Raw genomic sequence first — 19,029 nt, 5'->3', positions numbered from 1 at the left:
GGAACTTAGTCTTGTAGCTTCATTTGCAGTTATTGGGAGAATTGTGAATTACTGCAAGATCAGAGCACTGTTTATACATTGCACCGCACTTCTATCTCAAGTAGAATTACTTGAAAAAGCAGTTTGTATTCTGAACCCATTTTGGGGTATTAGTCTTGTAGTTAGTTTCATTCGTAGTTGCTGGAGAATTGTAAACTACTGTCAGATCTCAGCTAAATTTAGTCATTAAAATTGCATTTTTCCATACAGACTGCTACTGGTAAATTTTTGCCAAGTCTGGTTTCATATACTGTCACTGCAGTGGGATTCCAAAAGTGGCAGTACTGCCATTGTAACTACAGGATTGTGCTTCTACAGCTGTTTATATTCCAATTTTGCTGCTAGAATCTTATGTTGTATTTATCATTTGCCTGCTTAAAGTTGAATTCTAGTGCCTTTTGGTTTGTAGTGCCTTTCAGTTTGTTACATTGCTCCTTGTGTCTGCCCCAGCCCCCGCCATACCTCTCAACCAATCTGCTACAGATCCAGAAATAATCAGGGACAATGAGGGACACTTCTAAAATATTAGTACCATTAACTTGAAACACTGACAGAATAACAGACTGTGAATGAATATACATTCCTGAAGTAAAAGAAGTCTATAACTCTTAAATATAATTCCCCACCTTTTCCCCAAAAGTCACCAGTTTTATGAAGGATTAAGAAGGACAAAGCTAAAATTTGAGTCAAAGTCAGGAGCATCCCCAATACATTAACTACTGCTCTTCCTGCTACTCCCTATTGGTTGTACATAAATTACATTTTTTTTCCACTGTCCCCACTGTAAAAGCGAAAGTTTCTGAACTTCTAACCAACTTGGGGTCATTGACCTGTAGCTCAGACTCACAGGACTAAGAAAACTGTGGCATGCTACAGGTTCTGAAGTCACATAACCCCACTACTGGCTTTATTTGACTGGATCCTCTCTAGCTAGTCTGCTATTCCAACACAGAGATATGTCTACCCAGGGTCTTTTGTTCAAGATTCTGACATTCATGGGCAGCCCTGAAATGTAAGAAACAAGGTTTTCATCAAAAAGAAAAGGAAAAAAAAAAACGCTTTTCTTTTGGTTTAACCAACACCTTGCAGACCTGAAATACTGTGGACTACAAGCTGAAGTGTCCGATTTCATGGACTTCATTTAGCAGCTCAATTTTTTTCTGAATACTCCCACCCTTTGCTTGTAGCAGTTTTAAAGGCCAGTGTTTCTGGCCTCCATCCCTTACAATAATTTGATTTTCAAAGTCCCACCCTCCCTTCTTCCTTTACTACTGTCAGTTGTGTAAGGTATGAATGTATTTTTCACCCATTGTTTTTCATAGATCAATAAGACTGCCCATCCAAACTCCATTACTACAATTTATCTCAAGCTCATGCTTGGCATCCTTGCCAGTCGCTACACTCAGAGGGTCCTGAATTAATCTTGCTCCATCCTCAACACATAAGAGATTTATTTTACTGTTTTGCACTTCAGATGACTGTACTACAGTGTTACTGCTTTATTTGCAGATTCTACACTTTAAATAAATTTTAAAGAAATCCAATAAGGTACTTCTTGCCGATTGCTGAGATCCACACTTTTGAGAAACCTTTCAGGTATTGTTACTGTGTAATCTGTTACTTTGTATTTAATTCTCACACTTAATTGTTTCATTTCTGCAGTTCTACCCCCGTTAAAATGATTTTACATTAATCAGAACTAGGTCTGCATTCCAGTGGCAGTGGCAGGTAGTCTGATTTGTCTCATAGGTAGGTACTAGGCTATTGGCCCTAGGGCCTATACAAGCCTAGCCAAATGGTACCCTGGCTTTCGCCACCCATGAAAATTATTTTCCTGTGCCCCTGTCGAGCAGAGCCACAAGTGATCCCCAGGGTGAATTTCCTATATTCCATCCAATCATCAAGATTTTTCTTGAAGAGTGCTAATGAGGAGCTTTGTTTGACATAGATAGGTAGTTTGTTCCAGAGTATGGGAAGTCTCTGGGACAGGAATCTATCCCTCCAGCATGATCTGTTTATTGTGGTGACAAGGTTTAGGTCCCTAGAGCATGTAGCTCGGAGGGATTGGGATTTCATTAAGTGAAGCATGTCCAGCAGCTCTGGGCTTGACATAGCTTTGTATGTTACGCAGAGATAGCCTCTGAGTAGGCTATATGCAACAGAGGAAAGCTGGAGTTTTCTGAGACGGTCTGCATAAGGCATCTGTTTGAGGCCGGCAATCCTCTTTGTGAGGTATTTCTGTGGCCTTTCCAGTTGTTGTAGATGTCTTGTGAGGTACATACCAAAAGGGGAGTTGTACTCTATAATGGGTCTAATGAGTGATGAGTAGAGGAGAACAATGACCTCTTTTTTCCTGGATGAGAAACCTTTTGTGATGAGGTGTGTCACATGTATTTCCTGACTACTGTGGCAATGTGATTATCAAAGGAGAGAATACTGTCCACCTGTGTTCCAAGGTCTCTTATCACACTTTCGGTGTTAAGTAGACTGCTGCCTATGTGGTAGTTCATGGGTACAGAGGTTTTACCAAAAGGGATGACGATGCACTTTTTGGCACTGAGCTTGAGGCCATGGCTTTGACACCAGGCATCTATCTCAGTGAGGTCCTTTTGTAGGATGTCCACATCATTAGGAGTTTCGATTATGGCACCTAGTTCGCAGTCATCTGTGAACTTCGATAGCCAAACACCTTCTGTGTTAGCCTGCACTTCAGAGAAGTAGATAGCAAGCAAACAGGACCTAGGACTGAACCCTGTGGTACTCCACTTGTCACTGGTCTGAAGTTGGATTTGGAGTCTGCTACTTTCACAGTGTGGGTTCTGTCAGTTAGCAACCCATTTTGTGACATAGGGATTTATACCTAGTTTTAGTGAGTTTATCTATAATTCCAGAGTGGTGGATGGCGAGATCCAGATAGGTTGTCCTTACCCTCATCTACGGCTTTGGTGACAAGTCTATCAGGTTTAGGAGACATGACCTGCCTTTTACAAACCCGAACTGGATGGGGTCCAGAGTTTGGAAATTACCAATGTCATTGTTTATAAGTTCCATGATGATACGTTCCATAGCCTTGCAGACCAGGCTTGTCAAGCTAATGGGCGGTAGTTCTCCAGAGTATGTGGTGGCTCCCTCTTTGTGGAGTGGGATAACATTTGCTGTGCGCCATTCAGTGGGCACAAAGCCTGAGGTGAGGCTATGATTGAACATGGTACTTAGGTGGGGTGCCAATTCATTCTGTAGTTCATGTAGAACGCGGCATGTGATGTTGTCAGGTCCCATGGATGCTGTGTTCTTGGCTTTGGAGAGTGTTTTTTTTTTTTTTACCTGTGCAGCCGTGATTACAGGAACTTTGCATTCTTCTGGTATAGAGAGGGGCCTTAGGGGATGAGAGGGGGTTAAAGTTAGCACTGAACCTATCTGCCAGGATGTTGGCAATATCAGTTGGTTCTGTATATTTAGTGCCATTGTGCTGTAACTCAGAGCAGATCAGAGTGCTGCCATTGAAATTCTTGACATAGCTATAAAATGCTTTGTGGTTGTCTTTAGAATCACTGGCGATTTTCTTTTCATAACGAGCTTTGGAGGATTTTATGAGGGATCTCAGCTTCTTACCGAGGCTGACCAGGGAGTTCCAACAATCATGGGATTTTACTCTTTTACAGGTTTCTTTCTTCTGTTGTAGAGTATGTTTATGGCAGGGGACCACCAGATTGGCTTCCTTTTTTTTGGAGGATAGCATCTTAGTTCTGTTAGGGATTGCACGATCCATGCACTCATGTAAGTGCTTACAAAGTGCATTTGCGTAGGATTCAGCAGTCGTACCTCTATTGTCCGTCAGCATGGGTGTCATGAAGTTTGCCTCTTCTGTCTTAAGAAACGTGAAGTTGGCTTTGGAGAAATTTTTTACGGTGGGTTCTCTAATGGGGGGTGGGGGGGGGATGTGGATGTCTAGGGTGATTAGCTTGTGGTCGGATCTGACCAACGAGGAATTGACCTCTGGTGTTGAACACCAGTTGCCCATGTTAGGTCTAGGATATTGCTGCCCCTGGTGGGGGTGTGGATAAGTTGATCCAAGGTGTTGGAATTTATGAATTCCAGAAAACGTTACGCACAAGAGTTGGTACATGAGTATTTTTCCCAGTTAATGGTGGGGTAGTTGAAATCGCCCATTATTAGAGTGTTAGGTTGTAACCTAATATTTTCCAGTGTATCAAGAAATGAGGAGTGGGAATCCTGGGGCATGGTGGGGGATTTGTAGCAAGCTACAATTTGGATTGCAGTCATGCCCAGAGTTAGTTGCACTTGAATAATCTCGGATGCATTATGCTGAGCAACTAGCCTGGAGTTGTGGATATCCTTAATGAATATGGACCCACCTCCGCCTTTAGTGTTTCAGTTCAGGTTAGGTGGCCGAAAGGTGTGGTATGAATTATAGCCTGGTAATGCAGACGTGCTCTCTGGAACCTTGAACTAGGTCTCCGTCACTACATAGATGTCGATGTTCTCCATTTTAAGGAGTGCCTCGATTGAGTGCATTTTGAGGTTTAGACTTGTAGCATAGAGTAGCATTACCCTCAGATTTTGCTTGCTTGTACCTGTTACGGTGGTGAATTTGTCATTTGAACCTTGCCTAAAAAAGGCACTATAGGGGTGGCAAGAGCCTTAGCCAGTATCCGGAATCCCAAGGGCAACAGGTGCAGGCCATCTCTGACAAAGCATCATGGTTTGTCGATCATGTCATACCAGGCAGACAGATACTGGATCCCCTTAGAATGACACCAAAAGCTTAGCCAATTGAAATCAATCATTTTGTCCTTGTACTGTGGTTAGACGTTGCCCATTCGATTCTCAGTTAGAGCGTCTTCTGCATGGCGACATGCGTGAATGGGCATTCCTTCGTTGAAGGTTGTGCGTTAGGCCTGGCAAGCCAGCATGTAAAAATCTACTACCAATCATTAGCGGACCGGAGTTCCGCTGTGGCGACCCCTAACCGGGAAAAGCCGAAAGACACAACTGTGGTTATCATTCTGGGTGATGGCAGGATGCTACTCAAGGCTAGGGTCATACCAGCCTGGGATACAAGATCGGACAGCTCCTCCATGTCTCTTTTCATGTAGTCCAGGGAGGTACATCTCACGTCTTTCACACCAACATGGACAGAGTCATATTTGTACCTGGTGTGGAGTGACCTGAGTGCGTGCGGTAAGTGATGGATCCTGGCACCTGACAGGCAGCTGACAGTAACTTTTTCCTTGTTTAGCCTGGTGAGTGGAACATCAGTGTGCCTGACTACAGAGTCACCTATGACTAGAGTGTTGGGTACATTGTTGTGCTTTATGGGCTGTGGTTGAGTGGCACACTGAGTTTGTGGGCTGTGTGTCATTTGGGTTGTGTTGGGGGTGGAGGTTGCTTACATTTCTGCTTTGGAGGTCCCTGTTGCTTGGGTAGATTTTTTTTGAGACCCTCCGCGAATGTAGTTGTGTGTTTTGTGCTTGTGTGTTTTGGTGGTATAGGTTTTGAGGGAATATGTGATGCGTGTGGTGTGGTGCAAGTGTTTACCTTCTCCTCTTGACTGTCTTGTCCAGTCTTGGGTGAAGAGAACTTTGCTTCCAGTTTGGCTATACAAGTGCATCTCTCACAGGTTGTAGTGTTGGGTGGTAGGCAGAGAGGGTTGCCTGTGTACATGAGGCAATTGCTGCATTGCCCCAAGATACCCAAATTCATCAGGTAGACAGGAGAAAACACCGGGAGCTGACCGTTAGACATGCCTGGATAGGTGTTAAATAAGTAGTAAAAACTATTTTCCTCTAGACAAGTGAGGAAAGTTGAGTGCTGTAGTAATTTGTAGCTTATTTAGTGCTTACAATGAGTTCTGAACAAGTGTCAAGCTCAGAGAAACAGATTGAGTGCTGAAACTAAAAAAACTGGCTAGTTCCAAGAAACAAAATTAAGCTAGAAGGCTTCCCTCCAACACAGAAAGGCTTGGGGCCTCAGAAGCTTACGAACAGTCCTGGATACAGCAAATCTGTATCTGGACTACACTACTTACAGGAAAGGCAGAAAACAAGCTTAGAATTTTTTTTTTGTGCGTGTGTGTATAAAGTGGAAAGGGGAAAGGAGGAGCAGAAAATATATGGGTTGGCCTTCTCAAATGTTCTCCCTGGATTAGGTAGAATGAGGTAATGACACTAGACTGGGTGGAGTGTCCCAGATCAAATTTACAGTAGGGGCAGGCAACTGCAAAGCCACCAAGTGGCAGGAAATCAGAACAAAAAACCCAAACAGATGCCTAATACATGTAGACAATTTCCAGTTAATACCTCACACACAGTGAAACTAGCTAGAAAAGTATGCAGCAGACAATGCTGTTGTGTCTTTCGGCTTTTCCCGGTTAGGGGTCGCCACAGCGGAACTCCGGTCCACTAATGACTGGCAGTAGATTTTTACATGCCGAGTTGCCAGCTCTGATGCACAACCTTCAACGAAGGTACGCCCATTCACGCAAGTCTCCACGCAGAAGACGTTCTAGCTGAGAATCGAACCGGACAGCGTCTTACTGTGAGGTGACAACGCTACCGCAGCAGCACCACCGCAGTAGTAAAAGTGCTATAAATAACTCGTAAAAATAAGCAAAAACAGGACACAGTTATATAGTACAGATCCAAGTTTGCTCAGTGCCCTTCCTCCGATTAGCTCAGTGTGAAATGGCAGAAACAGTCAAAAGTTAACTTCTTAGGTAACAGAAAGCTGAACGGAATCTCTTTGGTCAGCCTTTAAGGCAATTTGGTGATTGCCAAAATAAACAAAATGGGCCTCTTACCAGTTTTCTGTACTGCTATTAAACCGGTGTTTGCTCTACTCTGACTAATTTTTATAGAGCCCCCATCTGCTTAGAGTCCTCAAACTCTAAGAAGGTTCTGAATAAAAAGTTATCTATAACAGACAACCTCGGAAGTACCCCAGTAGCTAGTTGCGCAAAGAGCAACTGGAATCTGTGTTGAGGAGCATAGCCTTGCAACCACAAGTAACACGACAGTAGCCAGCCGTTATGCCCTCATCCACTAGTGAAAAAGCACACATTAAGAATCTATAACCATACATTTACATTTTCCTACTATTTCTGCAGCCAGCTTGGTGGATTTCAGCATTCTGAGGTGATGTAGCAATTGTCTAATGCTTACTGACAACCATCTGTTTCTAAAGCAGACTGATAAGGTATGTGAGAGATGTCAATTTCACTGGAGCCAAGGCTCTCACTTACCAACATAAACACCAAACAGGTTGTCAGTGTCACAAACTACACCTGCCATGCATAGTATAGGCCAGACACACACGGCCACATATGCTGAAGCTCTTACTTGTAATGTTCCAAAACCTCAAACACCTTCCATAGGTCACACACAGAACAAGTATCTTTACCAACTTCTAAAGCATCTTGCTAAGGCAAAATGCACAAGGTGTCAACCTCTAAGACCATAGGGCAAAACACCATACAACACAATATCTTAGTCATTGTGAGACATACAAGTTTCATTCACCGACAGAGAGTTGTGATCAGCTGCCTGTTACGGGCAAAACAACACCAAATCACTGATACACTCAAGTCACTACACCACAAGCATCAGTCTGACTCCATCATAGTCCATGTGGGTGTAAATGTCCTGAGCCATACCTCCCTGGACTATATAAAAAGCCATAAGCCAGATATGCTCAGAGCTAGTTCAAAATGATGTGAAGATTACTGATCCTACAGACATTGCCAACATACTGGCTGACAGGTTCAGTGCAAACTTCTTCCCTCCCCAAAAGGAGAGATATCTATACCAAACGATTGCAGCCCCCCAAACATCTCCAGCGCCCAAGTGAGAACTGCTCTCTCCAAAGCAAAAAACACAGCATCCATGGGACCTGATGGTGTCCCCGGCTGTGTGCTCCATGAACTCAATGAGGAATTAAACCCACAGCTAGGACAGCTGTTTAATCAAAGTCTTACCTCTGGATACGCCCAGGAGTGGCGCACTGCAACTGTGGTACCACTTCACAAAGGCGGTGCCTCCACCGACCCTGGAAATTACCGGCCCATTAGCTTGACAAGCCTTATCTGCAAAGCCATGGAGAGGATCATAATGGACCTCATAAATAAAGACATAGGGAATTTGCAGACTTTGGATCCAACCCAGTTTGGCTTTGTCAAAGGCAGATCATGCCTTTTAAACTTGGTTGACTTTTTGAAACAGTCACCAAAGCCATTGATGAGGGAAAGGCAGTCCATACAGCCTACCTCGATCTGGCTAAGGCCTTCGATACAATACCCCATTCGGGTATCATTGAAAAACTCATCAGCTTAAATGTCAACCCATACATCACAAGATGGGTTGCAAACTGGCTGAGTGACAGAACCCACAGGGTCAGAGCTGCTGGTGCCATGTCAGACTCAAAGCCTGTCACAAGTGGTGTCCCACAGGGCTCAGTCCTGGGCCCACTCTTGTTTGGCATCTACTTTTCCAGTACAAGCAAACACAGGAGGGTTATGGCTGACAAAGTTTGCAGATGACTGCAAACTGGGCCATAGTAGAAAACACATCTGACACAGATATCCTTCAGAAGGGTCTCACAGAAGCGGATAACTGGTGCCAGAGCCACGGCCTAAAGTTAAATGCCAAAAAATGCATAGTCATACCCTTCGGGAAAAACAAGGTTACCCCTAGCTACCAAATAGGTGGCAATCCACTGAGCACAGAAAAAGTTATCAGGGACCTGGGGACCCAGGTTGATAGTAGTCTGTCATTCGACACCCATGTAGCTAAAGTAGTTAGGAAGACCTTCTACATTGCCCACTTTATCATGAAGGGATTCTCATCTAGATTAAGGGAGGTCATAGTCTCCCTTTACTCATCACTCATCAGACCAATGATTGAGTACAATGCCCCATTCGGAATGTATCTGACCCGACACTTGCAGCAGCTGGAGAGGCCACAAAAGTTCCTCACCAAAAGGATAAAGGGTCTCAAAATCTGTCCTATGCTACCCGACTGAAAGAACTCCAGCTCTATTCAGTCGCACGCTGCTCAGAGGTGACCTTTGCCTAACATACAAGGCCATGTCAAACCCAGATTTGATGAATATGCTTCACCTCAAAAAATCTAGATCCATCAGAGCCACAAGGGCGGGAGACTTAAACCTTGACACGGCTATTAATAGGACGTGCTGGAGGGATAGATTCATCACCCAAAGACTCCCTATGCTGTGGAACAAAATCCCGGTACATGTGAGGCAGAGCACCTCGCTGGCCTTGTTCAAGAGAAATCTTGACCAATGGATGGGAGATCGCAGATATACCCCAGGGATTACCTCAGTGTCACTGCTCGACAGAGGCACAGCAAAATAATGGGTATAGTTCCCCATACTAAAGGGGTGGCGTAAGCCAAAAAACGATGGGCTAGGTTTGTAAATGCCCTCGGGCAGATAGCCTAGTATGAACCTATGAACCTATAAAAGAGCTCTCGGGTTATGTGTCCAACCCTGGTATGGGCCTAGCATTCAGCAGTATTTCACCTTCTCCAAGGATGGTACCACTGTACCAAAAGATGACAACTAAGTTTAATAACTGGCTTAGTTTTTATATCACTCCAATGAAGTACAATATCGGTCTCCCTGGGCGATTATATGACAGACAGACCACACTACTTTGCCAGGAGCAGTCTAAAGGTGTTACTGTATAATGCCATGAGTCTACAAACAAGACACTCTACTCTCTGAAAGTAGAGGAATACAGACGTCGGTGGAGTTACCAAAACATGGCTTGAGACCACAGAGTGCATCCCAGCAGTACAAAGCTATAATTGTTTCCTCGCATTTAGACAAGCTACTGCACAGGTAGCGTCTAAAGGTGGAGGAGTCTCAAATTACACCAAACACGAAGACATCAAGACTGGTCAAACATAATGCTACATTTGAGCTTCTCCATGTCCAACTCACCACAAGTAAAATCCCATACCATACTGGTACCACAACACTATCCTTAAATTTCTAGGCGCTAATTTTGCTACCTCACTCCTACTTTTTTTTAAACGGTGATGGATTACTATTAGCAAAATTACATTTATTCGCATTATCCTTTTTTTCTGTCAACTTAATGCATCAGCGAGCCAGGATTAAAAACCGCCCCTAATTCTTCATTGCTTTCTTCCTAATTTTGGAAATAAACGTTGAGAGCAACACTTGGGCGGTTATACACATTTTAAAAGCTATGTGGTTTGATGGTGGTGTCGAAGCAACGATATGAGGTTGGAAATGTTTGTTTATTTCGGCTTTTTCCCGGTTAGGGGTCGCCCCAGCGGAACTCCGGTCCGCTAATGATTGGTAGTTGATTTTTACGTGCCGAGTTACCAGCCCTGACGCACAACCTTCAACGAAAGTATGCCCATTCACCATGTCTCCACGCAGAAGACGCTCTAGTTAAGAATCGAACCGAAGACCGTCTTACTGTGAGGCGACAACGCTTCCGCAGCTATGAGGTAGGAATAATAACAGAAATACCCAGTCACACACTTGTTTCTGGCACAAAAGCTATGGGAGATTTATGACGCTCTCTGAAATTAAATCTATATAAAATGAATCTCACACCTCTCAACTGCCCAGATTCTTGCTCAACATCTGTGGTGTGTTCCTCATAAAATTTGTGTTTTTCTAGCAAATCACTTGGGATTTAAGTCACCAAATAATGACAAACATATTATGCATTTGTGTTTCAGACTATGTCCTTCAGAAAAAAAATGCAAGCAGACTTTGTCCAGATTACTCATGCTGTGAAGTTACAAAAGGTATGCTCTCATTTAAGTGTAAGTACAGAATGTCAACTACACATAAATATAAATTAGTCGCAAAACACGTTTTGCCGTGACGGAAATGACGAATTATTGGGGTTAAAGGCCTCCGCAACATAAGGAAGAGACAAACCAGGAAGTCGCGCAGCTGTATTAATTTGACAAGGTTCCATCTTTTTAAACACCCAGCTCTAACCACATGCAGTACTGTCCTGCGGTGTATTTATGCATACTCACGCAAAAAGATTGTCTACTCCAGCAGGTAATGCAACTCCATCGGACACACCAGGAAGTAGTGTAGTGATTATTCCTGAGAACTGGTCTGTGGCTGGCTCTTAATTTAAAAAGAAATGATCTAAAGGAGGCACCACGGTGGAATTCCAGCATCTTTGGTAGAATGGTCCACATAGTCTGTAATACGGCAAATCCACTAATAACTCAAACCAACTTTACATATCCGCGTGTCGTTTTCCGGAGCTTCGACTCACAGTGGCAAGAGATACTTTGGTGTTGAAGGGACCTCTAGTGGTCGCAGACACCAAGTGCAACCAAAGTAAAGTTTTTGTGTTGGGTTGGAGGGTGGGGGCAACACGCGTCTCTTGCAACTTTGATTGATGTAGTAGTAGCGTGTGAGGGTATTTAATTTGTTTATTAGGGTAGAACGCTAATAGGCTTAGGCCGGTGTAGAAACAAAACAATTCAAACCAATATGAGTAGGCGTACACATTGTTTGTGAAATATACTGACGGTGGTTACATCAGAAAACATAAGCCATGAGATGGGAGAAATCAAAGAAAAAGAAACTGAATGTGATGGGTAGGAAACCATTGAAGAGAGAAAATGTGTAAGTGAGTGAAGTAATTAGTAAGAGTAGTAGGAAAGGAATAAGGTGGGGTGAACATTTGGTTATTGGGAGGAGAGAGAGAGCGACAGTGAAACAATAGTAAAGAGACATGCCTTTCAACCTGCAGACATTAACAATAAGAATAAATACCCTGAAGATAGGAATTCCACGCTTAAACCATGGATATCTAATTAACAAAATATTTGAATAACAAATCGCACATAACATGCCCTGCTTCCAGTAGGATTCTGGGATGCTTCGAGGTACCAGATGCTGCTGAAGGGGGGCGGGTTAATACTGTAAAATAGGCAAATATTTATTTATATATTGGTGACTGCTACCATAAGAACAGAAGCAGACAACATAATGTGAAATATGTACCTGCCGGTCAAAGCATGTAGAATATGTGCACTTTGTTATAACATAAAACGATTTTTTTTGCTAGGAAAATATTATTTTTGTTTTTTATTTCTTAAGTACAGGCCAATAGCATGTGAAAAATACAAAATGTATATTTTTGTAAAGCAAGTAATAAAACCATTGTGTTAAAATGACTGCACAAGAGGTGAGTGGTACTTAGTAATAAAGAATAATTTCTGTGTAACCATACCAACTATTACAAGAAATTCTACAGAATAGTACATGATGACCATACCTCTCAACCTGGAAACATCAAAAAAACTGGACAGAGGCCCATGAAAAATAGGTACAAATCTGTACACTGATTACCATAAAAGTTGCATACATAATTATGTAACCCCACCCACACCATTGGAAATGTGGGATACCAACTTTCAAATGCAAACTGAAGAACAGATGACCAAAATATGGCCCCAGATCCTGTAGTAAATGATAACCATTTTTTAAATGTGTAGCATTCATGTTCACTGGGAAGGAAGAAGATGATGAACCTTAAGATTTTGTTTTTGTGGACTTGCAGTATGTGGGGGGTTTGTGGTAAAAGTATGGTATTTAATGGTAGGCAATATTCTAATCTAAGCAAAAGAATATTCTAGTTTGCTAGGACCTCCAAAAGTCATTCTCCATGGCCTACTGATTAGTGGTGTAGCTAGAGTTTGTGCCAATCGGGGCTGTCTTTGAATTTGCCACCCTTCCCCCCTTCACAAAATCACGGTCAAATGGGGCACCCCCATACACAGCCCTCCCCCTTGCAGCCATTCTAATGTCCCATTACTTGGTTATTTCGCCCCATTTACAATAAACACTGTAATCTGCATACTGCTTTACTTCAGTATTTATTTGAATTTCATTTGAAACCTTTATTTTACATTTTATAGCACAAACACTGATAGACATCTGCTAAACAAAGCAATACAATCTCACAGTGAAAGTACACTTAGCATTAAAACTTCTCTGCCCTTGAAAGTAAATTCACATTCATTGAAATAGCATTGAAACCCACATTCAAAGAAAATGCATCTGGCCAGTGGCTGATAAAGATTACCTTTGGGCTGTTTTCAAATCATAGACCCTCGCAGATGAAACATACATGTGTACTTTGATACACCTTCCTGAATGTATTTCATTATATTCCTTGTATAATACAGCACACTTGTTAGAGCGCATTTTAAATATATTGTTTTGAACATTTTTCCAGTAAGCAATGAAACAAAATGCATGAATCAATGACAAAACTGCCAAATTCAGAACATTTCTTTCATAAAAGTCTACTCAAACTTCTACATTCCACCAGTATCAGTAAATATGCACAATCTCTGCAGAAGTAAAACTCATCTAAATAATTCCACATTAAAGAGAGCTGTAACTAATGAAGAGGTTGCCGCTAACAAACAACTTTATATTTCATTGTTTCATCTACAAATAAAGTGCCTGTTGCCCTTGAGAAATAAATTGCCTATGTTACACTAAAAAAATGATAAATTCGTAATATTGCAATAGGGAATGGATGTCACTCTGATAACAGGTTTATAGTTACTAGGTATCTCCGCCAAGGAGGACATTCTCAGGACTGCAGCATCCACCCCCTTTAAAAGTACAACACAGTACAGTATCAGCAATCCATATACATACTGTGGGAGTAGAACCTATAGCCTTCTGCATCTAACGCAAGTATTCTACCTGTTGTACTACTAACAATGCAAGCATATATAGCATAAGCAGCACTAAACTTCTCTTCCCCTGAAGAACTATGCAGCACAAGAAATCTGGAAAAAGCCAACATTTATTGGGGGGGGGGGGCAAAGGCCTAAAACCTGGGACACATTTTAAACATTGCTTGTTTAATCTTAGAAAAGTTGCTAGAATAAAATCATGCATTTCCTGAAAGATAGGAAGACTGAAACTTAAATGGCTATCATTATTTAGTGAATTCAGTTTTCACTAATTTGCTAAAAAAACTAGAAGTTTTAAGAGGAGCAGATGAAAGAGCCAAACATTGAACACAAGTGGTGGTATGGGTAGGGAATTCAGACACACACACACACCCACACACACACACACACACACACACACACACACACACACACACACACAAAAACCCTTTGGCCCAGCAAATGACTTGCAGCACAACAGACTTCTTACACAACACAGTTTCGACTGAAAAGGGTAAAAATCTATGTCACTAAGACAGTTACACACACACACACACACACACACACACACTCACACTCTTTGGCCCAGCAAATGGCTTGCAGCACAACAGACTTCTTACTCACAGCTTTGGCCAAAAATGGTAAAATATATGCCCCTAAGACAGTTAAACAGTACAGTACAGCAGATACAATGCACACAGTGCACAATGGATTTTCACAGCAGATAAATACTGTTTAACAGACTTACAGCAGATAAAATACACAGTTAAACAGTTCTTTCAGCTGTATGCCACTAAGCACAGCTTGCTTGAACAGACTTTCAGCACAACGGACTTTCACAGCAGATAAAATACACACATATCATATCAAATATCATATCATATCATATAAATATCATAGCATATCAGATAAACAGTTATTTTGGCTGAAAGGGGTAAAAGCCATGCCACTAAGCAGTGTTATGGGCCCGTTAGCATGCGTGCATATCAGATAACATTTTTTTTAATTCTTTTTTCTTACCTGGAGGCTGGGACATGTGAGCAGACTCTGCAAAACGTATATGCCATCATTGCTGTTATATTCCCTATTTCCATCAAATACTTCAAATAAATATGAGTCCAACAGGCAGTAGCTGATGTCATCATGCATGTCCCTGTAGGCTGGTAATGACATCAGCCATAAATTTAAAGTGGTAGTACAAAAAATAAATAAACAAACAAAATAATAAAACAAAAGTTGAGAATTAAAGGGGCAACTTGGGAATTCGTGACACCCCCATTATTTTGCCCTTAAAACTGGTAAATACTGATGAATTTGGTATGGTTGAGAGGTGTGTACAGAAGGCTGCCCAAATTAAACTTTTCACTTTTTCCTTAGGAAGTAAAGAACCCTGTTTGTGCACTGCCAAGTGGAACTCAAATACAAAAGGCATTAAAAAAATAAATATATTTAAAAAATTACATTGTATTGCAATGTAACACATTTAATGGATATAGGTAGCAAGGAACAAAGCTGTTATAGCATTAGCATGACGCAATTATCCTTTTCACATCTTTTTGCAACATCACAAGTATTGTGTATGTTACACATGTTCAAGACTTTATATAATGGCAATTACTTTGAAAAGGAATGCAGTCAATGGCAGGAAGTCATTCTTGCCACAATGCACACAATTCCTCACAACATCAAAGTTTACAATATATTATATAACTGTCATGATGAATAATTACGAGATATGGATAAGTTCTCCAGCAGATATGGTACATATGTCCACATTACTCATGTTACTGCTTTTGTGTTAGCACACTCTATAAAATGTAATATGTCACAACATCTATAACACATATTGTTATTTGTAATGGGAGGAGTTGAGTTTACAACAACACCACCTTTGTAACATTAATTCACAGGGACTACAGGTAAGATTTTTATTTGCATGTCCTCCCCACTGTTGAGTGAATGTTAAAGACATGCAGGTAGGTGTGTGAGTGTGTGGGTGTAACTTCTTTGAAGGTTGGGCACCTGGCTGGCAACTCAACACCGTAAAAATCCACTGCCAATCATTAGCGGACTGGTGATCCACTGTGGTGATCCCTAACTGGGAAAAGCCAGAAGACAGGTAAGATTTTTATCATGTATCACAGACTTTAGCTTGCTCATTTTATATGCAACATTGGATGTCAATGTTTCTTCTAAATTCAATAGCAAATATATGTAAACTGGATTTGAACCCTTCATTATGTGCCCACTTTCTCTAAGCTAACTTCACTTGCAACCTGTGCCACAGAGATACTTAGCTGACAGGTGGAATGTATTCACTGAGTACTATCCAGTGTGTGATGTCAACACAGCAGCACCAGATATACTACAGAAGACATCTGAAATTGAAATTTTCAATGTTTGCTTTAGAAAGTGAACTGTTGTTTACTGCTAGGGATCACTTCCAATCAAGATTGCTAATGTCAAAAGGCACGCAAATGAAGAGAAAAGAAAAATAAATAAATAGAAGAAATATAATGAAACAAGTAGTTAAAATGCTCAGTTATGATGTTTCTTTCATGTTGTTGCCTTGCGACAGGAACATATGCTCCTTAAACATCAGTATGTTCAGACAAACAGCACCTTCACTGGATATGAACCCCAGGAAATTAGTACATTCACAAAATACACTTGAGATTATTATCAGTATGTGCCACACACATACACATACTGTGAAGAAAAAAGTAGATTACATATACTCAAGATCTGAAATGGTATCAACTGACATCACAGGTGCAACAGAACCAAGTTTTGAAAGTTAATAAACCACAATAAAAAATAAAAAAACACACACACTACGGGCAGCAGAGTTACAGAACTGGAGTTTAATATAACAACACAATTATACAACTAAACTACTTAGTGCTTTGCAACCCCTATAGTGCCTTTTTTAGGCCGTGTTCCAAAGACCAAATTACCACCATACCAGCTATAAATAAATGCAATCTGAGGGTCATGCTGCTCAATGCTAGAAGTCTAAATCTCAAGATGCACTCGCTCGAAGCACTCCTCAAAAATGGAGAACATCAACATTTGTGTTTTAACAGAGGCCTGGTTTAAAGTGGCAAAAAGGACCCCTGCGCTACCAGGCTATAACTTATTCCACAGCTTTCAGCCTTGAAACATGGACCGAAGCTCCAAAAGTTGTCTCCATATTCATGAAGGATGTGCACACCTCCATACTAGTAGCCCATCATAATGCATCTGAGATACTTCAGGTGCAACTAACATTGGGTAAGACTGTGATCCAGGTCATAGCCTGCTATAGATCCCCAGACATGTCCCTAGACTCTCACTCCATGTTCCTAAGCATCCTGGAATCAATCAAGGTCCAACCCAACACTCTCATACTAGGAGACTTCAACTACCCCTCCATCAACAGGGAAAACTACTCAAGCATCAATGCCCTGGCCCAACTCTTCCTGCAATTCATCAATTCCAATGCTCTGGACCAGCTCATTTTTACCCCCACTAGAGGAAGCAACATCCTTGACCTGGTTATTACTAACATGGGCAACTGCTGCTCTACACCGATAGTTCTTCCCTGGTTAGATCCAACCACAAACTAATCACCATGCAAATCCATATCTCACCCCCCCCCCACAAAGGTATCCGCCATGAAAAACTTCTCCAAAGCTGACTTTGGAGTCCTAAAAACAGAGATGGCTAACTTCACGGCACCCATGCCAATGGAAAATAGATGCATGACTGCCGAATCATACACCAATGCACTGTAAGAACATGTAACATAAATGCATGGAACTAGCCATACCCAACAGAACCAAGACGCTCTCCTCCAAAAAAAGGAAGCCAGTCTGGTGGTCCCCTGCCACTAATAAACTCTACAACAAAAGGAAGAAACTGTTACAGAAAAAGGTGAAGTCCCAAGACTGGAAAAATTCCCTTATTAGCCTCAACAAAATGTTGACATTCCTCATCAAAACATCCAAAGCCAGCTTTGAAGGCAGAATTGTGGCAGACACTAAAAGAAGCACAAAGCCTTCTTTAGTTCATAGGTTCATAGGTTGGTACTAGGCTATCGGCCCTAGGGCCTATACAAGCCTAGCCATAACAATTTCTAGGGAAGTAAATACTGTGGGAAGAAATATCCAGGGAATTGTTATGGCCTATGCAAGCCTAGCCATAACAATTCCCTGGCTATTTCTTCCCACAGTATTTACTTCCCTGGACCCCTAACTGGCAGGGCAACTGACGCGATCTCCGGGGTGAATTTCCTATCTCCCATTCAATCATCAAGGTTCCTTTTGAAAAGGTCTAAAGAGGCGCTCTGCTTGACGTGTATGGGCAGCTGTATCAAGAATCTCCATGGCAATACCCAGATTTGCTCTGAGTTACTGCACAATGGTACCTCCTAGACTGAGCCAACAGACATTGCCAACATACTGGCCGACAGATTCAGTGCCAACTTTACTCCCCCCCCCAAGGACCAATCTCAATACCGGAAGAATGCCAGGCACCCTGCATTACTGCAGCACATCTTAAAGCTGCATTGTCCAAGGCCAAGAATACAACTTCCATGGGACCCAACAATATCCCTGGCTGTGTTCTACATGAATTACAAAGTGAACTGGCACCACATCTGTGTGCTCTGTTCACTCACAGCCTCACCTCAAGCTTTGTCCCTACCGAATGGCACACTGCTGCAGTCATTCCTCTCCATAAAGGAGGAGTGACTTCAGACCCTGGAAATTATTGCCCCATTAGCCTGATGAGTCAGATATGTAAGGTTATGGAGTGCATTATCATGGGCCTAATTAACAAGGATATAGGGAATCTCAAAACTCTAGATCCCATGCAATTTGTTTTTGTGAAAGGTAGATCATGCCTGCTCAACCTGGTTCACTTCTTTGAGTCAGTCACCAGAGTGGTTGATGAAGGTAAGGGAGTTCATACAGCCTATTTCAATCTGGCCAAGGGCTTTGATATCATTCCTCACCCAGGAATTATTGATAAACTCACCAAACTAGGCATCAACCCCTGTACAGTTAGGTGGGTTGCAAATTGGCTCACAGATAGAACACACAGTGTTAAAGTAGTGGACTCCAAGTCAGATTCCCAACCAGTCATGAATGGAGTCCCACAGGGATCAGTCCTGGGTCCTCTACTGTTTGGCATCTACTTTTCAGAAGTCCAGGCCAACAAACAGGGACTCTGGCTGACCAAATTCACATACGACTGCAAACTGGGA

General features: G+C 42.0%; 1 protein-coding gene across 1 annotated transcript in view; it reads right to left on the bottom strand.

Moving 5' to 3' along the window:
• The window catches only part of FXN (frataxin), a 519,216-nt gene extending 507,788 nt beyond the window's left edge, over positions 1–11,428 (bottom strand). The window contains exon 1 of the mRNA XM_044064347.1: positions 11,103–11,428. Within this exon, the coding sequence (XP_043920282.1) occupies positions 11,103–11,273 (171 nt within the window). The 5' untranslated portion in view covers positions 11,274–11,428. The remainder of the gene's footprint in view (positions 1–11,102) is intronic.
• Positions 11,429–19,029: the final 7,601 nt, after the last annotated feature.

The sequence above is a fragment of the Protopterus annectens genome, chromosome 2.part2 (genome assembly GCF_019279795.1).
Source record: "Protopterus annectens isolate FY-2018-M chromosome 2.part2, PAN1.0, whole genome shotgun sequence".
In the NCBI taxonomy this organism is placed as follows: domain Eukaryota; kingdom Metazoa; phylum Chordata; order Ceratodontiformes; family Protopteridae; genus Protopterus; species Protopterus annectens.
The sequence above is the reverse complement of the archived record's forward strand: the minus strand, read 5'-3'. Positions and strand labels throughout refer to the sequence as shown.